General features: G+C 43.6%; 1 protein-coding gene across 1 annotated transcript; it reads left to right on the top strand.

Annotated features, from left to right (window-relative positions):
* Positions 1-2,565: 2,565 nt before the first annotated feature.
* Positions 2,566-18,821, top strand: TMEM165 (transmembrane protein 165). Its single transcript, XM_067530529.1, has 6 exons — positions 2,566-2,948; positions 6,482-6,707; positions 7,380-7,555; positions 8,577-8,759; positions 15,982-16,087; positions 17,891-18,821. The coding sequence occupies exons 1-6, from the start codon at positions 2,748-2,750 to the stop codon at positions 17,965-17,967; spliced, it is 969 nt and encodes a 322-aa protein (XP_067386630.1). The 5' UTR covers positions 2,566-2,747; the 3' UTR covers positions 17,968-18,821.
* Positions 18,822-19,915: the final 1,094 nt, after the last annotated feature.

The raw sequence follows: 19,915 nt of genomic DNA on the forward strand, positions 1-19,915 counted from the left end.
TATGAAAATGCATTACACAGACTTTTATAGCATAAACATAAATGCAAAACAACCAGAAAGACTATTTAACAGTATTGACTCACATTAATATTTATTTTGGATTATTATCATCTGTTATCGAATTGGCATGTCTAGGTGAATGCACAACGCAGTGGCTGTTTGACTACAAACTTGTCCAGTGTTCCCTAGATCATTGCATTAACTTCATTTTTAGGGTAATGTAGGAGGTTAAAATCATTGAAGCCCCTGTACAAATAGGCCGTTTGTCAAAGTTTTCATCACCTCCTTCATCTGGATCAAGGATGGGACAATTACCTCGTTGTCATTAGAGTCTGCCTCTGTGTCATTTTCAGTTTTCACTTCAGATTGGTCTCTGATCTCAGTCACAATATCCTCATCAGAGACAGGCTGCATAACAAAAGCATTGTCATCTATGTCTTTCCACTCTTCAAATTCATGTGCATTGAGTTTTCTTGGTGGCTCAGTGATTACTTTCTCCATGGGTGCTATGACCAGACCTTCTTTCTTCCAGCAATTCTGGATTGTTGAAGCATCATCATCAGACCAGGTATTTACAAACATTAGAATGGCATCTTCCTGGCAATTTCCCCAGCAGCTTTGTTGTTCTCATCATCAGTGTGGAGCAACACCATGCAAGACATTTGCTTGTGAAAGCCCTGATCACATGGCTGAAGGACAGAAGTGTGTTCTTTGGAAGGAATTCAAGTTGGATATTCTTCAGTGCTACATCTTTCATCACATGGGCAGTGCAGTTGTCCACAAGTAGCAAAATCTCCTTTACTGGCCCAACTTTTGATCACAGTCCTTCAGCCACTCACCGAATAGATATCCCATCATCCATGCAGATGCATTGGTAGCTTAGCAGTCTGGAAGATGTCTCACATTTTTAAAACACCATTGGTTTTGACTTTTCCTGAGGATGAAAAGATCCTTTTTCTTACCAGTCATGGAACAAATGAACAGAACAGTAATTCTTTCTTTAGCCTGCTTTCATCTTTTTTATTGTCTGATTTAAAGGTGGAAGTGCCATCAGACAGGGCTTGAAAGTAAATTCTACTTTCATCTGCATTCCAATGTCTTCTTCAGCAGTCATGTCTCATTTCCATCCACTCATTTTCTAACTATTCTTCATGTGACCTAATGTCTGCGTCTTTGGCTTCTCCATGCATTTTCTTTAAAATAATCCCCTTTTGTTTTATAAAGCACTCAAACCAGCCAGTGCTGGCCTTGAAGTTGGTAACGGCCAGGGTCACTGCCAGTTCTGTTTTTTGCATCACCAATGGTCCACTTTGGGAGGGTGGCATTTCTATTTGTGATCCACTTTATAATTGCCGCCTTGACCATAGGTGCCTTATCTAACCGCATTCTTTTTCTGTCTCCTTCATTTTAAATGATGTGCTCCCTGTCTTTGAAGATCTTAGATAATATAGGTTGCATGATCCCCAATTTCTGAGCTGCAACTTTTAGGCTGGTCTTGGGAAGACTATTGTAGGACTCCAGGGGGTGGTGTTTTTCATCTGCAGAAAGCGTCTCTTTTTCCTGCCATGTCAACTCACACCTAAATAGCAGGACTTGGTTTTTTTCTACACAGAGATTATACTTTATGTGCGTTACCTGCCTAATAACACGAGATATGATCACATTCAAAACAACTTTATTGGCTTATTACATGTGGTTGCATTTGATTATCCTATTACATGTAGTCAGTTTGATTCTTATAAGCTGAGCACTTTAAAGAGGTTAGTATAGGAATGGTTTGGCCCTAGTGGTTTTGATCACTACATGCGGTTGATTCTTATATCCGTGCCCTGGTACTTGGTTGTCTGGGATGCTGCTAACGGGCCCCTTCAGCATCGGCCTGGTCCCTTGGATGCTCTTGGTGCCCGGCCGAGCGCAGCAGCACTTGCAGCGGGGTCATGATGAGCTGCAGTGACCTGAGGAGTCTGACTCCTACCACCGCTGGGATTCAGGACTCGCTCCAAAGCTTCTTCCCTCGGCCTCTCTCTGCTCGCCCCGAACTGGGGCACTCAGCCGCAGGGCCCCTGCAGCGGGCTGAGCTGACTCCAGCCCCCAAGGGCCAGGGGACGGTGCAGCGGGCCCAGCTCGGCGCGGGAGGCGGGTACGTGCGCGCAGGGCGGTGTCACTCTGCTCTGAGGGGGCAGACACGGCGCCCTGGGGGGGCCGGGGCTGCCTTGGTCCTTCGTCCCGTCCCGCCCCGCCCTGCATGGTACGGGGCACAGGAGCTGCGCGGCGCGTTGCTAGGGCAGCAGGCCTGGAACCTAGGACACGTAAAGCTCTAGCGGCCAGGCAGACGCTGGAAGAGGGGGCGGGGCATCGGGTGCGCCGTGATCTCACGTCTCCGGCAGCGCCCGCTCCCCTTCGCGGGGGAGGGGGGCGCGGCGTGGCTCAGCCTAACCTGTCGGCTCCGCGCTCTCTCACTTCGGTGCGTCGCGGTACCGATCGCAGCCAATCAGGGGTGCGGCTGCGGGTAGCGGGGCGGGCTGGGGCCGGGTTCGGTTGCTCTGCGCGCTGACGCGGAGGCACTTGCGTGTGGGCGGCGCGCTCCAGTCGCTGCCGCGCGGCCGGACTCGGTGCGGGAGGGAGGCGGTTGAAGCGGCCGCCGGGATCGCCTCGTCCTCATTCGAGAGCGGCCATGGCGCGGCGCCGCTAGGCCTCCGCTGCGGGCTCGGGTCGAGCCGGGGCCGCTCCGCGTGTCGCAGGCCAGGATGGGGCTGGGGGGCGGCCGCCAGGGTCCGGGGGGCCGAGCGCCCTGCCGGGCCGCCGCGCTGCTCTTCCTGCTGTTCCTGGCCGCGCCCGCCGGGCTCCGCGCCGCCCCGGAGGACGAGACCGGCAGGAACAAGGAGCCGCCGGCACCGCCGCAGCAGCCTCAGCCAGCGGTGCCGGGGCTGGAGCCGGCCCGGGCCGAGGTGAGGCAGGGGCCGCGAAAGGGGTGTGTGTCTCCTGCTGCTCTTCCCCCTCCCCCACCTCTGGGTGCCCAGGGGCCGCAGCTGGAGCCCTGCGGCAGCGTCCCGGCCGGTGCTGCCTGTCGCACAGCGCCCGGCTCGGGTCGGGGACAGATGTCTCCAGCCTGCTATGGCCTTGGCGTCGCCTCCCCCACCTGCTGGGCACTCCTGGGTCTGTGACTTAGGGTGGTTTTGCAGAATCCAAACTTTAATCTTAAAGAAAAGCTGTTTAGCCCACGTGGCTGCCAAGTGATCCGTGATTTATATAGTAGATAACTAATAAATAGCACGTGATTAAACTTAATTGCTGCGTGAAAGGCTGTATTCCTTTGGCCTTTCTGCACACCTCCCATTGACGGCAATGGGGGTCCAGCAGTGGGTAGAGAGGAACGTGCGCTCAAACTGATCCCCTGTGCACAGAATTGAATTTAAAGTGGATTTTGTTCCCCAGTGACTTTGGCTCACCTTCCCAAAGGAATAGGCTGGTTAACTAGATCCCAGCATGTCCATTGAGGCAAAACACTAATAGCTACAAAAGAACAAAAAAGGGGAAAGTAATATATGCAAAAGTATCAGCCCCTTATACTGTAACTATTGACATATGTTTTTTCCAAGTGTTCTGGTTCACTTAATACTGACCATCAGTTATTCAAACTAAGTGCTCCACAATGGGATCCTATGTTAGGGAATGCTGCTGCAACACTTCTGGCCATGTACTCAAGAAGAAATTGTACAAGCCACTTAGTATTTCCATACTTGACACTGTGCTAGAAGAAAGAGGGAAGCAGAGAGAACATACACAGTGTAGGCTAAAAGAAGAGAGGAAGTGGAGGAGCAAGACCAAACTGTAAGAGGAAAATACTTGATGCAACAAAGTGGATAGAGGTGAAGAGATTGGGAAGACAGGAATAAGTGCCGGTGAGGAATGAAATATGAATGGAAAAATACTATCTTTATTGTATTCATAACTTAATAAAAGTTTAAGACTAACTCCCTCCAACTCCCCTCCTTAATTTTGCCTGAGAGGATGCAAGAGCTAATGAAGATTTCATCTAAAGCTTGTTGAAGAGTCACTTTAGACCCAGACCACAAGTCATGGCTTCTTGTCTACAATCATCTGTCCTCCTATCCTTTCCCAGGTTTATCAAGTCTCTCTGACTATAATAATGTTTTCTGAAATGGAAAGGGTAATAATCTCCATCTGGCTAAACAAGTGTGTTTTGGTTTTTTTAAAGCAACCCTTATGGGAGTCTTGGAGCCTAAAAAGGAATAGATTATTGAGTTAATCTGTCCTTAGGAAGCACCACAGTGATGTCAATTTTTAGATTTCAGTCAACATTTACTGCTGAAAGGGGAGACTTTCAATGGCACAAAGAGCAGTTAGGCACCCAACTCCCATTTGTACCTCTGAAAATCTCTCTAAATATCTTATACTGGACTGTCTTGAGGGCAGTGATTAGGGCTGCATTTAGGAAGTGTCTAGTATATTTTGGGCTTTATAGCAATCTAAATAATACTAAGTATGTTGCTGGTAAACATTTTCCTTAATTGTTGGAAAGTTTCATGTTGTTCTTTGGCTCCACCTCCAGCTGTTGCCTTCATATTGATATGTGGGGCTGACAGACTCAGGCACATACATAGGAGAGAAACAAGTGCAAGAAACTAGAACCGTTAGCCTACAAAACTTGACTTAAATTTGATCTTCATGTTAAATCTGTTGTTGCATCTCTCAAAAGAACTGGTTAGGTACTTTTATGTTCACTATAGTTCATGTAAGAATTGATAAGTGATGGCTGAAACGCAAGAATGGATGATCATGGGGTGCAACAAAGGAGCCTGCAAGCTGGAGGGGAGAGGGGGAGAAAAAGGGGGAAGGGGATATTGGGTTGTGCCTACTTTAAGAAGAATGTTAAGACAATGTTTACTGATGACTACAGAAGTAGAAAAATGATGTTGCCAGCATCAAGAACCAAGAATATGAAAGTTAAGCAATTAAAAGGCTAACAGGCTGTTAAAACATTTTTTGTTAATAACCTGTAACTTTACTGATTGAGTGTTTTGAAGAAGTGGATCCTGGAATGTGTCAGATTCAACCATCTGTGAGGGATAACAGGCATATTCTGAGATATCCAGTAGGTCCTCCAGCAGAAAAAAGAGTAAATCATTCCTGTTGTTTCTAAGCATAAAATAATAGGAGAAAAACCTACTTAAAAATCCTTTCCTAGCCCTCTAAAAACATTGTTTGTTTTTTAAAGCCTCAAGTAAAATATTTTTAAAAACAATCCTTTGGTCAGCTCTAAAGTATGTGTATACAACTGGAACAATTCTGAGATGCCTTCAACCCTTTGAATTAGTATGTAATGCTATCCTAGTTCATAGGGCTGGGTATTATACAATATCCTAATCAACTGGCTTTGATGTCCTTGACTTCTTTGTAAAATGTCTTAATTTATAGCTAATAAATATAGGGTTGATCTTTATTTGCTAAAATTGGTCTACCGGACATGGGACAGTAAACTGGAGATTTGGCATTTGATAAAATTAACAGCAAAACTTGACCACAAAAAGTAAATGACTTAGTGTGAAAGCATTAATCTGATGATGTGTTTGCTTACAATGCTAGTGATCAAGGAACTGACTGCTCCAGGTCTTTCTGACATAAACGAAAGGAAAATACATTTTTGCCTTAAATTGGAACTCGTTATTAGTTTTTAATATCTTTCCCTTGTTCTGAAAGTTAGCATTAATGCCTAAATGTTGTAACATTCAAACTTGTTTAGGTAACTTCACTGTTCTTGGTTTGGTCTGCAGATTCTAGCTCCCAGTCAGTTTGTAAAAGTATCAGTAATGTGTGCTTTTTAGTCATTTCTTTTTGCAAAATTCAGAATTTTAAATAAAATAAAAAAATTTATTAGTGAAATCTCAAGTGATCTTCACAAGGGAGATAAATAGTGAGCATGAACTCAGTAGAAACTTGTTTATGCATTTCAAAAATAAGGCAGTGCACTTATGATGGCAGTAAAATAACACTTGTAGCTTCACTGTGGCTTAGATAAGGGAATTTTGGAGGGAAGAGAAGAAAGCTACACCTGATAGTGCTTAAACATCAAGAAGCTTTATTTGTGCCAAGATATTATGGACAATTAATAACTGTTACCAGAAAACTGCTTGCTTGAGTGATTGGCCAAAATATTAGAAATGTAGGGAGCCATGTAATGTAAATTGCAGTATTGCAGTGACTTGAATGTACGTTCCATTTTATTGTAATAGTGATTTTCTATACCTAAGTAATGTAATCTGTACAAAAGTATTTCATTATTAATCATGGCAATCAGTAGTAGTTAAAAGATTCTGGTTGAAGGAAAACTTCAATAATTCTACCTGAAAATATTCTAATAAGTATTAGACCATCATGGTTTACAATAGGAGAAAACCAGAGCTGAATCCTTCTGGGAGTTAAATGTTGAACCTTAAGCAATCCTTTTCTTCTTTTACAGAAAGGGCCGACACCAGTTCTTTCAGTTCATCTTGTCAGTGAAGAATCTGCTGATAAGACTAATTTGGGGTTTATTCATGCTTTTGTGGCTGCCATATCCGTCATCATTGTGTCAGAGCTGGGGGATAAGACCTTCTTTATTGCAGCCATCATGGCAATGCGTTATAATCGTTTGACTGTAATGGCTGGTGCCATGCTTGCCTTAGGACTGATGACATGCTTATCAGGTTAGAACTCTTTCTTTGCTGCCTTTCTCAGAATTCACTGGTGTGTGTGTGTGTACATATGTGTGTATGTATAGTCTATCATCTTTAAATCTTAACCAAAGTGAAAATGAATGTAGCAGGTCTGCAGGATTTGTTAGTGATTGTTTTCCATGTTGTTTTAAGGGCTATTAGCTTTTTTTGTAGTCCCTTCTAATATAAATGTTACGCTTTTCCAAGTAAATGCAATGGGATCTTATAACTGTTCATTTGTTAGTTGAACACAGAGGGCGCTTAGAGGTAACATGTATAACATGATAAAAATTGGGCTCTTTTGGGCTGATACGTAGATGTAAATGAGATTAAGGGCCAGATTCAGTGATGTTTCTCTTGAGAGGTGCAGAAAAAGTAACGAGGGTCTGGGAGGGGAAGTGACTTTAGACACCTCTGGGATTTGGAGCTCGTGCTGCTCCCTGTGTAGGTTAGAGCAGCTCCAAAGGTGGCTGTTACAGCAATTTACCATATCCACTAATGGAATGCTCCATGGCTCAGAATATAGGAAAACGAAGTGTTTGAATGTTCTGTAATAGGTCTCTGAACTGTGAACTTTCCTAGGAAGCAGCACTTAAAAATAGTAACAATATCAAAGGTTGTCAGGGTATTATTTAACATGTGACGTAACTTATTTTCTTTCAGTGTTATTTGGCTACGCCACCACAGTTATCCCCCGAGTGTACACATACTATGTGTCAACTGCACTGTTTGCAATTTTTGGCATCCGAATGCTTCGGGAAGGTTTGAAGATGAGCCCAGATGAGGGTCAGGAGGAGCTGGAGGAAGTTCAAGCAGAAATCAAGAAAAAAGATGAAGAAGTAAGTCATAAAGTACCTAAAGTGATGACTCATGAAATACTTAGAGCAGTTAGGTTGCACAATTCAGGAAGAGTGGACATATGGATTGTTCAGCTGAATATATGCGTAATAAGAGTCTGAAACAATAAGCCATGTGGTCCCATGGTGAGGAGGGTCATTTGTCTGTCTTCTTGTTGTTGTTAACCACACATTTGTTGTATGAGTCTCTTAATACACATATAATGCCTATAATTATTATGCTCTTGTATCAGACTCTTATTACACATATAATGCCTATAATTCTCTGCTATGTGGCTGCATTTTAAGGTGGGGGAGAGGAGTGAAGAACTGCCTCTTAATAGAATCCATGCTTGAAATATGTATCTCTTTCACCTGGGGCTTTACCAGCCAGAATGTTGATAGCTAGCATTGCTGCTGCTTTTATTTGCAACATTTAGGTAGAGTAATACTGAAGCTAGTGTTGCTGCAGATGTCCTTGTGGATGTAACCTAACCTACGCAGAACAGTGCAGCTGTAAGGAGTATAGTTAATACAATTTCTCTGGAGCATTAGTTTTATTTTATGTATTATTCTTGTCATTAATTTTACTGTCTCCTCTCTCCCAACTCAAGAGCCACTACTGTTTATCACCATAATAATGCAATCAGTTTCTTCTCACTATAATTAAAAATAGCATAACAGTTCATCATGTATCATTTTCTAAAATAAACTCTTTTCCCTGCTTTAAAATGCTTGTCCTGTGTTTTTTGCCTAGTTTGCACATTTGTAGTAGGAGCTAAATACTTAAATTGCTTAAATGTGTAATTGTACAGCTTTGAGGCAGACAGCAACTTGGAGGAAAAGGGTGAATGTAGATATGTAAATTATAGCTAACTTTGGTGGTGGCAGTACCTTAAATACTCAATAGCTAAGTTTATCATTCAAAGGCTAATGGTCCTGGGTATTAAATGATTAGGTTTGCATTTTTAACAGGGATACTTGGATAATATTTCAATTCTTCTGATGGGCTTCTTGTTTCCAGTTCCAGAGAACTAAACTGTTAAATGGGCCAGGAGACGTGGAAACAGGGACAAGCACAAGTATACCTCAGAAGAAATGGCTGCATTTTATTTCTCCAATTTTTGTTCAAGCCTTTACTTTAACGTTTGTAGCAGAATGGGGTGACCGCTCTCAATTGACAACAATAGTCCTGGCAGCAAGAGAGGTGAGTGTCATCAATACAAAATGCCCACTGTTCGTTTGTCCTGTTTTTAATATTGGCAGCATATGAGGTGGAGAGACAGATGGTATATCTTTCATCAGCACATCAAATTCTCAGATTCTCCTTTGTAGTATATTAGATATACCCAGTTAATGTTGAGAGCATATGTAGGCATGAGTCTGAAGGCAGTGTAGTTATTTCTGTGCATCCTCATTACCTGCAGTGTTATAGTCTCTCTTTAAAGATGCAGTCCCACACCATGCAGTAAACAATATAGCTGCATGTGACGTTTCTGGAAAAAGCTGTTGCTCTCTTCAGCTGTACAGTATAAAAATGGTTATTGCATGGAATAACTTGACAAACATTTAAGAACCTTTTTTGAAAACATCAGGCTAAGCAGACAGCTATTAAAACTATAGCTTTAAAGAGGAACATGTAATCTGATCAAACCTTAAAACTGATAAAAGCTGACTGTTTCTTGGAATTCAAAATGCATTATCTTATAATATATACCACTATTAATTGTGAGCTGCTCTGAAAAATAAGTATTAAAGTACTATTTCCATCTATTGACATCAATAATGCTGCTAAAGCAAAGTAGACAGTGAAAAGAGGAATCGACTTAAGATTCTGGCCTGTTGGAATTGGAGGGGGAAATATTATCTTTATAGATAGAAAATAGAAACTCATTATGTATGCACCTATTATATATTCATATTACACACAAAAACATTATGCTTGCAAAGTCAAACACTCAGAAGGTAGGAAATGCCAGAACAAAGTTGGTTTGTGCAAACTTAATTTGGCCTCTTTGTGCATATGCATTACAATAGTATTTAATTACAGTATTACATACTATTTTTCCACAGGACCCTAGCCTTTCAGTTCACAGGATGGACCTGGCCTGGAGATGGATACTTCACAAACACTGACTATCTTCACAACACCTCTGTGAGATGAGGGGATATGAGACAAAAGTTTAAGGTCAAAAGTATCCATGAATGTTGAGTGTCCAATTGGAGACTCCCAAGACCTGCAAGCTTGTGTAGTGGAGGAAACTGTTGTCTTGGGACCTTTGCTTTATTTGTTGCAGAAATTGGAAGATGTGTAGTGAATGAAGCAGGAGACTGCCTTAACCATGGGATCATTCTTTCTTTTCTGGCAATCTAGTGATTGCCTGGAAGATTGGGTTCTATCCTTGGCTCTGCCATAGAGTGCCTATATGATGCTGGGCAAGTCACTTAAACCAAACTTTTCACAGGTGGTCACTAATTGTTTATAACTTTCTAGGTACTCATCCTGAAACCCTTGGTCTGATTTGCCGAGTGCTTACAGCTGCATTGAAGTCAATGGGAGCTCTGATTTGAACATGTAAAGTGCATTATGCTAAGTTTTCTGAAAAATCAGGTCTTGGGAGTCTTAAGTTGGACACCCAAAATTAGTGAATGCTTTTGACTTTAAACTCTCTATGTATCATAGTTCCTCACCTCAGAGATGTTCTGAAGGTAAATCAGTTAATTTCTGTGAAGGACTCAGATACTATAGGGATGAGTGCCATGGAAAAGCTCATGAGAAAATTAATAGTTCTGTCATCAGAGCAGGGTTTGAATCAGAGCGTGTAGCTATTTGAACAATGAGGAGAAAACAAACTATTGAGTAGCTGCTCTTTAAGTGAACCCATCTATCCTGTGCACTGAAAGAGGCAGGCGTCCTGTGGAAAAAGTCATGTGGAGATGTAGTTAGGTGATTATGTACGTAGTTACATAATCATAATGCGTATGCACAAGGAAGCTGAATTAAGGTCACACAGGCAACCTTAAGTTTGGCATACGTAACTTTTGAATGCTCAACTCTGGAAATTAATATCTTGTAAATGTATTTTTATGTTCAATTTCCTAGGTTTAAAAAAAAAAAAAAACAAACGTGAAAAAAAACACTTCCATCATGTAGCATCACACTGAGACTCACATGGGTCATTCACAGGGTTGGAACCTTTAGGTCCACCACACAGATCTCTGCCACTTGAGCTAGCAGAATAACTGATAGCAGTAGTAGATTTGTCATCTTCTGTGGACTAGCACTGGATGGGTATGAGACCAATTTTGCCTGTGGGTTTCACAGATTTTGCTGACAGCAGGTGACTGATGAGACTCAAGAATTTTGGGTTCCATTCCAGGCTGTGGAGGGGAGTGTGTTCTAGTGAGCACAGTTCCTTCTGCCCAAGTGTGACCCCTTTTTGCATTGTCCCCTCCAGTCTTTCCCTGTCTTGTCGCTTCTGCACCCATGGCTCCTCATCCCAATCCAGTTCCTCCTTACCTAGCCAGTACCGGTCCCCTCATTCTCCCCAGGCTCCTTGGCTGATTAGTTGTTTTCTACATCCTCCTTGTAGCCTTGTCCTAGTCTCTGCTTAGACAGTCCCAGTTCTAACTCCCCCCGTCCTAATCTTGCCCAAGCAGTCCGAGTCTACTCCCCTTCTGTGTCTGATTTTTCTCTGATTAGACTTTCTTCTATTTGCTTTCTAGAGATCCCCTCCCTCCTTCCCTCATGCATTCCTTGTAGAGAAGAAATACTGCCATTTCCTTTTCCGTCTGTTGAGAGTCTCACAACTTTTCTTCCTAGAGGAGATTTAAAGGGATATTTTTAAAGGCACAAATGAAAATTAGGCACCAAACTGCTACTTTTGCCTTTTGGAGATTTCCTCAAATCATCTTTCATGTTAAGGCAGTCTAGAATTTAGTCATATCCTGACTACTGTAAGAAGGTAAGACAGAAGGACAGGATACCTTGAGAAGCTGAATGTAACACATTCAGTGTTAGCCTGAGTCTACTATTCAAAACAATGTCTACGCTGCCACGGTAATTCGACTTTGTTTAATTCGACTTTCAGCAGCAGAATTTTAGAAATCACAGCAGAGTGTACATGTACGCTGTTTGTGCTTGTCTCTTGCGTTCACACTGGCCAGCCTTAATTCGAATTAGAAAGCAGTGCAGTGTGGGTAACTATCCCACAGTGTAACTAGCCACGGTGGCTGTTGGGACAAGTGTCTTCGTCCCAGGATGCGACGCTGCTTCCCCCACCCTTCCCCTCTCCCACCCCAAACAAACAGGAAAAGGATTTTCGCGCCGTTTTTTTACTCCCCGCGATCACCATTGCATTGCTGCAGAGAGCAGAGACATGGAGCCAGCTCAACTCTCTGCTATAATTGTGAGTGTGACAAATACAGCGTGGCTTATCATGGAGTACTTTAGAAATAGAGCAAGAAGGTGAAGCAGATACTACACCTATGCCACCGAGGCTGCCCTGCTACAAGACATCAAGCAGAACAATTCCCGATTGCTGCAGGCTGTAACGTGTCATCTTCAGTCCATGGAACGCAGATTCTGGTGCAGGGAAACAAGCACAGACTGGTGGGACCGCATCGTTATGCAGCTGTGGGATGATGATCAGTGACTGCAAAACTTTCGTATGCGAAAGGCAACTTTCCTCAAACTGTGCTCGGAGCTGGCATCGTCCCTGAAGTGCGTGAACTCTCACTTGAGACAAGCTATGATGGTGGAGAAGAGAGTCGCCATCGCTCTCTGGAAGCTGGCAACCCTCGACTGTTACCGCTTGGTTGGGAATCAGTTTGGAGTCGGTAAATCTACAGTGGGCGCTGCCGTGAATCAAGTGTGGAGTGCCATAAATAGACTTCTGCTATGAAGAATAATGGCTTTGGGAAATGTGTAGGACATAGTGGAGGGGTTTGCCATGATGGGCTTCCCAAACTGCGGGGGGGGGCATTGATGGGACGTACATCCCCGTCTTAGCGTCTGCACACCTGGCAACCGAGTACATAAACCGCAAGGGGTACTTTTCCATGGTTCTGCAGGGGCTTGTGGATTACAGGGGTTGTTTCACCAACATCACTGTGGGGTGGTCTGGGAAGGTGCATGACTCTCATGTATTTCGTAACTCGGGGCTGTTCTCTAAGATGCAGGCGGGCACTTTCTACCCTGACCAAAAAAAATCACGTCTGGGGTGTGGAAATGCCCATAATGATTCTGGGGGATCCTGCTTACCCCTTGCTCCCTTGGCTAATGAAGCCGTACACCGGGCACCTTGACAATGACAAGGGGTGTTTTAATAAGAAGTTAAGCAGTTGCAGAATGGTTGTAGAATGTGCCTTTGGGCGTTTAAAGGGTAGATGGAGGAGTCTCCTCACTAGGCTGGACGTGAGTGAGAAGAACCTCCCTTCTGTGATATCTGCATGCTGTGTTCTTCATAATGCGTGTGAAGCGAAGGGGGAAAGGTTCCCCCAGGGTTGGGCTGTGGAGGCAGAAAGACTGGCCGCCAATTATGAGCAGCCAGATGCCAGCACTACGCTGAGAGCTAAGCGCGGAGCGCTTTGCATTAGGGAAGCTTTGAAAACCAGGTTCTGCAATGAGATGCAGGAGTGATTTCTGTTCCTGTATGTTGTTTGCCTTTGATAATCCTCCCACTCCCCTTTGATATCTGTGCCCAACAAATCCCTCTCCCTCCTGAACAATATATGATTTAATAAAAGTTTTGGAATGATGAAAAACTTTATTTTTTAACTTTCAAGTCATGGGTGAAGGGGGAGGAGGGTTCATTCACTGTCTCCAGGGGTAGGGTGGTAGCTGACTGGCCAGCAGTCAGCGTGGCCGCTGCAGCTTTCTGCTCTCCTCCACCGGCGGGGGAGGGAGAGGGCGGCAAAAGCACTCGGTTGAGGAGCATTATGGAGGGGCTGCAGCGGGACTCTGTCCACAAGAAGCCGAAGCAAGTCTGCCTGGTCCCACAGGAGTCACAGCATCTTCTGCGTAGTGCTGTGATCATGCTCCTGCACTTGTCCCATGTCATGAGACAAGGTCAGCCACCTCGCTCTTTGCTTTGTCTCTGCGGCTGCTGAGGCGTTCATGAGCACCAAAAACATGTCATCTCTGGGTGTTTTGTTTTGTGTTGTTTTTTTTGGTGTTTGTTTTGTTTTTTTTTTTCTAATTTGAGACAGTCTGTCCGCAGCACTTCTTAAGGGTCGGTCCACTGCCGAGGTGTCTACAGAATGAAAGAAAAATAAGATAGCCACAGTTAGCATAGTGAAGAAAATGATACAAATGTAAATATTTTGATAATGAGCCCATGAAACAATGTAGCAAATGATTTCCTCTCTCTGTATTTCAAAACCTTACAAAGAGGAACTGCGGACGACGTTTGCGGGGAGGGTGTAGAAATCGCTGCTTGTATTTCAAACCCTTACAGAGAGGAACTGCGGATGGTGTGGTCGGGGGGAGGCTATGCTTAAAACATATGAAGCCATGATGCTGGCTACCTTAATTGCAGAGAAGAATCCTATCGTGGAGGTAGGAACAAGGCAGCCCTCCCCTGAAAAGTTTTGCGAGGGACAACAGATTACATACATTACATTTTACATGAGCTATCAACTGATGTTAACCGTAGTATTTTTCATCACATAAAACAACTGATCCCTGGGTAACCCCCCAGATCATTCTCCAAAACGCCCGAGATCCCCTTCATGCCCCCCTCCCTCAAATGTACAAGGACAGAAAATACTAATAAGAAAGAAAACTCACCAGATGTGCATTCCCCGGGATCATTTGTGCAGCCCTGTGTGCTGGTGGACTGCTTGGGGGTCAGGAATAAGTCCTGACTTCCGGGGAGAATGGACATCCTGCTCTCCTGCACCCTGCTCTCCTCCGTTTCCTGCTCCTCGTCCACGGAGTCCTTATCTTTGATCATGGACTGTGACCTAGCAGAGGTATTGATGCTGCAGGAAGGCACCATGGTGAGAGCCCCACCTAGAATTGTGTGCACCTCATCATAGAACCTGAATGTTTTGGGCGATGAGCCAGAACGGCTGTTAGATTCCCTGGCTTTCTGATACGACTGGCACAGCTCCTTTATCTTCAGGCGGCACTGCTGAGCGTCCCTCTGGTGTCCCTTCTCCAGCATGCCATGGAATATCTTCCCATAAATGTCCAGATTCCTTTTGCTGGCTCTGAGCTGAGCCAGAACGGACTCCTCACCCCACAGCCCAATGAGGTCTAAGACCTCTGGTCAACTCCATGCTGGAGTATGTTTGGGCTTTGCAGTAGCCATGAGGAGAACAGTCAGTGGTAAAGCGCTCTCCACGCTGGCTGCACAGGAAATGAAAATTCAAATCTTCCCAAGGCTTGAGGGAAGGGTACTTTTCCTGCTAGTGTGACCACTGAGCAGCAAAGCACGACTGTCCAGAGCGGTCAAAACGGGGCATTGTGGGATACATGCTGGAGGTCAATTAATTCAAATTAAGTCCCTTTGCATCTACATTGACACTAAGTTGACTTAACAAATTCGAATTAGGCACTATGCCACTTGTGGAGGTGGTCTTATTAAATCAAATTTACAGGCACCTTAATTCAAATTAAGAGTGCCACTGTAGACGCGGGTGTAATTAAGTCGACCTAAGGCACCAGTGTAGACCAGGCCTAATTCACTTGACTTTTTATTTAACCTTCTGGTAAATTATTTTAAACAAATTTAAACTATAAAGCCTTTAAGTGGTTTGTAGGTAAATCTTATATGTTCATTTAAGTAGTGGATAAGTAAGTGCATGGAGTTGAAAACTTCATCCAATGATAAGTTGTGACTGATGGTAAATATAGAATAGAATAAAAACTTCCCTCTAGGTTGAAATTTGGTACATAATATTTCCAGTTCCCGTCCCTCTGATTACATACTTTGTTAGGTGGCCTCTTTAGCCTCACAGACCTGGACAAAATACTTCTGCTAACTAGCATGTTCTCTGACTACCAAAAGTTCCTCTTTATAATTTGAATCTGGCATTTCCTAACTTTCAAGTTAGTATTCTTTTAATGTGCAGTGTTGCTTGGCAGCTAGCTAGATGCAAACCTCCACCTTGGAGATGGCAGCTTTTCAGTGGAGAGTAAACCAAGTGAATCCTGGGTCTGTGTTAAACCACTTAAAGATGGTTGAAAAGTGCCATAATAGGCTGCTTTTGGTATCAGATTTGAAGTCTTTCTCTGTTGTAACTGTTCCTCAGTCTTGCAGGAGATAAGCCATGCAAAACCCCTGAACATAGTTGACAATGTTCTCTGGGGGTTACCTTGCCTTGCTGGCAAACTAGGAAAGCATATTTTTTTCCTGGTAGACTGCTGTTTGAGCCTTGTAGATTTTCAGCTGTGCTAATGTTGCTCTTGTGTATTTGCATAGGATCCCTATGGTGTGGCAGTGGGAGGAACAGTGGGACACTGTCTATGCACTGGTTTAGCAGTTATTGGAGGAAGGATGATAGCACAAAAAATTTCTGTTAGGACTGGTAAGTGACATTTCATTGTAACTGAACAAAGAAATACTCAACACAGCTAAAGCTGGCTTCAGGGATCATCAAATGAAAATGATCATATGTGCACTTGCGGTGTAGTTAAAGACAGTGTTTTTAATGCTAAAGAAGTTATGTAAAGGAGCTTAAAGCATGCAGTTTAGTTCAATTTTTGATTGTCACACTCCCAAACTTTGTGGAGGCTTTTCTAGCTGACCGTAGCACTTGTCACTTCCTCCTCCCCCTCTTCCTGTGAAGACTTGATCCTCTACTTTTTACATGACTGCACCTCCTGCAAATTAATGCTCTCAAAGTATGTCTACACTGCACACCTCTTCCGGCGGCAGGTAGCATACATACATGGCTCCCCCCCAGCGTGGGTATAAATAGCACTATAGATGGTGAAGCATGGCTGAGGTGAGTAGAATGAAGACATGCTTAAACCATCTGGGTAGGTATCCTACATGGCTCTCTGCTCACACAAGCAGTGCCTTCCCCATCGACGCTGCTATTTTTACACTGCCTCCCTGCTGCCGGAGCCTATCCCCAACATGTGGAGCTACACACTAGTGTGGGCTCAGCCTGCTTTTCACTGCAGCATGTAGCGACCCATACCCTACATGACACCGCAAGTGGTGTGCAGTATAGATGTAGCGTTAGTAGAACCAGCCCAGCGAAGGTTGTTCGTTCATGCAGCTTGCTGGTGCTGTAGTCCAGGAGCTCAATTCGAATCAAGTTTGGCAATGTGGCAAATCTTTTCTTCTTGTGATTTTGAGTTTCAGGTGGGTATTGAATCCCAATATTATGGGTTTCAAGGTAAATTAAGATAAGGCACATAATTCAGCTGCTGGGGGATGGAAGTGGAAGAAAATCCTAAGCATCTAAGAAATGCCAAGGATTCTGTCTAGCAAACAGGGATTCTACCCTCTAGTAGTTTAGTCTGGGTCTTTCAAAGGATGGGGTCTAAGGGGCCTAGGCTGGTCAGAAAAATCCCAGCTGTGTCATATCCTCTGAAAAGCAGTTGCTCTACATGTACAATAGCTCATCAGCTGTGCATAGCGGGTGCTTTTATAATAAACAGGGCTCATCTTGGCAGCAAGCCCCAGCTTGTTCCAAAGGTAATGTCAGTCTTATTTTCTTGACCCCAGAAAAGGTACAGGCACACTAGGGAAATTCATTTCTGCAGCAATAGAATACACACATTTTAAAAGTAAATATTATTCATGAAATTTAGATGGTCCCTTGTTTATACTGGCCAAGAATCTCATCATCAAATAGTGACTTCACTAGCTAATCATGCTGCTAAGAAGCATCATGATGCAATTTCTCTAGTCACTAGAGGTGGAATTGTAATGTTTCTAATGTCTGGAGAACTATGCTAGTGGTACTAATCAACATCTGCTCCTTGTGACCCCATCTTTGCCTTAATGTAGAGTAAGGTGGGTTTTTTCTTTCTCCTGTCAGCCAAAACTTCTCAATTCTGGGGGAGCAGGCTATGTTTTATCCTGGTTTATGTATAATAGAATTAAAACAAAGCTTCATTTTAAGAGTCAAAAATATATCCTTATTTACAGCTGTGCAGCTAGATAAGGTGTACCCTTTGTTACCCTACTGGCAGGGTGCTGTATGAGCCAGAAATAACTTCCAGGGCGGGCAGTTTAAATAAACTCTGAACTGTGCATATTGGTCAGTCAGGTCCATGAAAATGGACCCCCAGGAGGCCTGGTAGAAGTGCATTTAACTTGTTTTGTACAGCTAGTTAAGTTTTAACATCTAATTTTTTTCTTTTTTGTCTTTCAGTGACAATCATAGGAGGCATTGTTTTCTTGGCATTTGCATTCTCTGCACTATTTATAAGCCCAGAGTCTGGTTTTTAACTAGCTTTTTTTCATTGTCTTTAAAGAGCAAGGAGTTGGAGCAACAAATTTGTCCTTGTGTATTGTTGTATATAATGTACAGGTATTGTTGCTAAACAAGCACTGAAAATGAGATGCTGCACTTCTATAGCAATGATTTATGATTTTGGCACATTCATGGACACTATGCCATGGAGATCTGCTTCTTGTCGGGTTTGCAAGATGTAATGTAGGTGGTGGTTGGGTGTCTCTCAGGATTTGAATGGCTTTCTTGCTTGCTGAACCTGATCAGCTGGGTTGTGAGGATCTGTATCCACAAACAAGAGGCCTCCTTCCTCTGTTCCACATGATCATGATTACTATCTATTCTAGAGCTTATCCATCTGGCTAGATGAGCAGCCTCCTTGCCAACAGGCAGTAAGTAATATGTTACAGATTTCCCAGTAGAAAGTATTAGGGAGAAAATCACTGACTCCCACAAACTTCACTTCCACAATGTCCTGGTAGCCTAAGCAACCTGAGGCAGTTTCCAAGCGGTCAAGTGACTGAGCCACCTACTGAAATTTTTAGATTTAATGAAAAAAAGGCAAATATTTTAATCAGGGGGCTTTGATATGAAGTCAACAACAGTGCTGACTTACACTGTACTGTTTTCAACAACATACAATTTGTCTAGATCTAATTCTCTGACCAGTTTTTTGTATTAATTTGGAAACTTATAATATACATCATAGTAATAAAATGGTCAATATTTGACAGTGCTGCATTCCCAAATTTGAACAATAATGCAATTCTTACAGATGATGTGTTCATATTTTCTTTAATAGTGTAATGGGGGGAATGTAAATAAAACAGTGGTGTCTCCATTTTAGTTATTTTCAACTTCCTTTCTCATGGTGGTTTACTTAATTCCATTAGCAGAGAGGTGCTTGCGTGCACCAAGGGAGAGGATCACTTTTATCCATGTACTGTTAAAAAGAGCAGCTATGGGGCCTGGACTGCTAAGATGTCATGACAACTTTGCACAGTTTCATTACTGAAATATACCTGTAAGCACTCTGTTTAGACGATGTGGAGTTGGTTTCTGAATTCACGGGAGAGGTGTGGGGTATAATTAGGGCCCTACTAAATTCATGGCTGTGAAAAATGGGTTGCAGATTGTGAAATCTGCTGGGGAGGGGTGGGGCAGGGCAGGGCACAGGGAGCAGCCATGGAGCTTCTTGCAGCTGGGGGGTTTGACCTGGGCCTGGGAGTGGGCCCTGCAGGAAAAGAGGAAGTCCTAGCAGTTGGGACTAGCAACTGGAGCCTACTGCATGGGGGGTGCCCTCAGCCTATGGCGCACTTGGACCAAGGGCCATGCCTCCACTTTTTAACATGGGTGTAGCTTGGTGGGATATGGGTGGCTTTGCCCTCCTCCATCAAACTGCAAGCCTTGTGCAGGAATGGAGCGCTCACAAACTTGAAACTTCTTAGGGTGGGCAAACTTTGGTCAAAAGACTGCAATGTCTGTATGCCAGCAAATTCTAGTATGTATGTACCAAAGGTTCTGGGTTAATAGCAGCCTTCCCAGGCAGCACTGCATCCTTACTCAAAGAAGTTCCTTTATATAACCCCTCCTCTCCCACCCTAAATGAATTTCAAGCAGAAAAAGTATAAAAGTAAATGTTAAAGGGGATTATTTATACCAACATCAACCTTGGCAGAAAATGAACCTCTGGATAAACTTTACTTGGCTTGCTTCCTAAGATTTCTGAACATGGGGGAAAGTCATGGAAATAGAGAATCAAATTAGTCTTTACTCTCCCATCCCCAAACTCCTATTAGTTGCACTTTAGTGTCTCTAGCCCAAGATATTTGTTGCTACTGCAGAAGTGTTCTGTTTGTGACTTCAGCACTGCGGGGTGTGGGTGGAATGGGGGGGAGAGAGGGCTGACTAGTCTAAGTAGGGGGAGGCTCTTCAAATTTTAAA

The sequence above is a fragment of the Emydura macquarii genome, unplaced genomic scaffold (genome assembly GCF_026122565.2).
Source record: "Emydura macquarii macquarii isolate MOO-44397 ecotype Brisbane River unplaced genomic scaffold, CSIRO-AGI_Emac_v2 contig_3108, whole genome shotgun sequence".
NCBI lineage: Eukaryota > Metazoa > Chordata > Testudines > Chelidae > Emydura > Emydura macquarii.

Coding starts and splice junctions, on each gene's coding strand:
- TMEM165 (XM_067530529.1), top strand. CDS start 2,748: ATGGGGCTGGGGGGCGGCCGCCAGGGTCCGGGGGGCCGAGCGCCCTGC. Junction 7,556..8,576: donor TCAAGAAAAAAGATGAAGAA/GTAAGTCATAAA, acceptor TCTTGTTTCCAG/TTCCAGAGAACTAAACTGTT. Junction 16,088..17,890: donor AAAAATTTCTGTTAGGACTG/GTAAGTGACATT, acceptor TTTGTCTTTCAG/TGACAATCATAGGAGGCATT.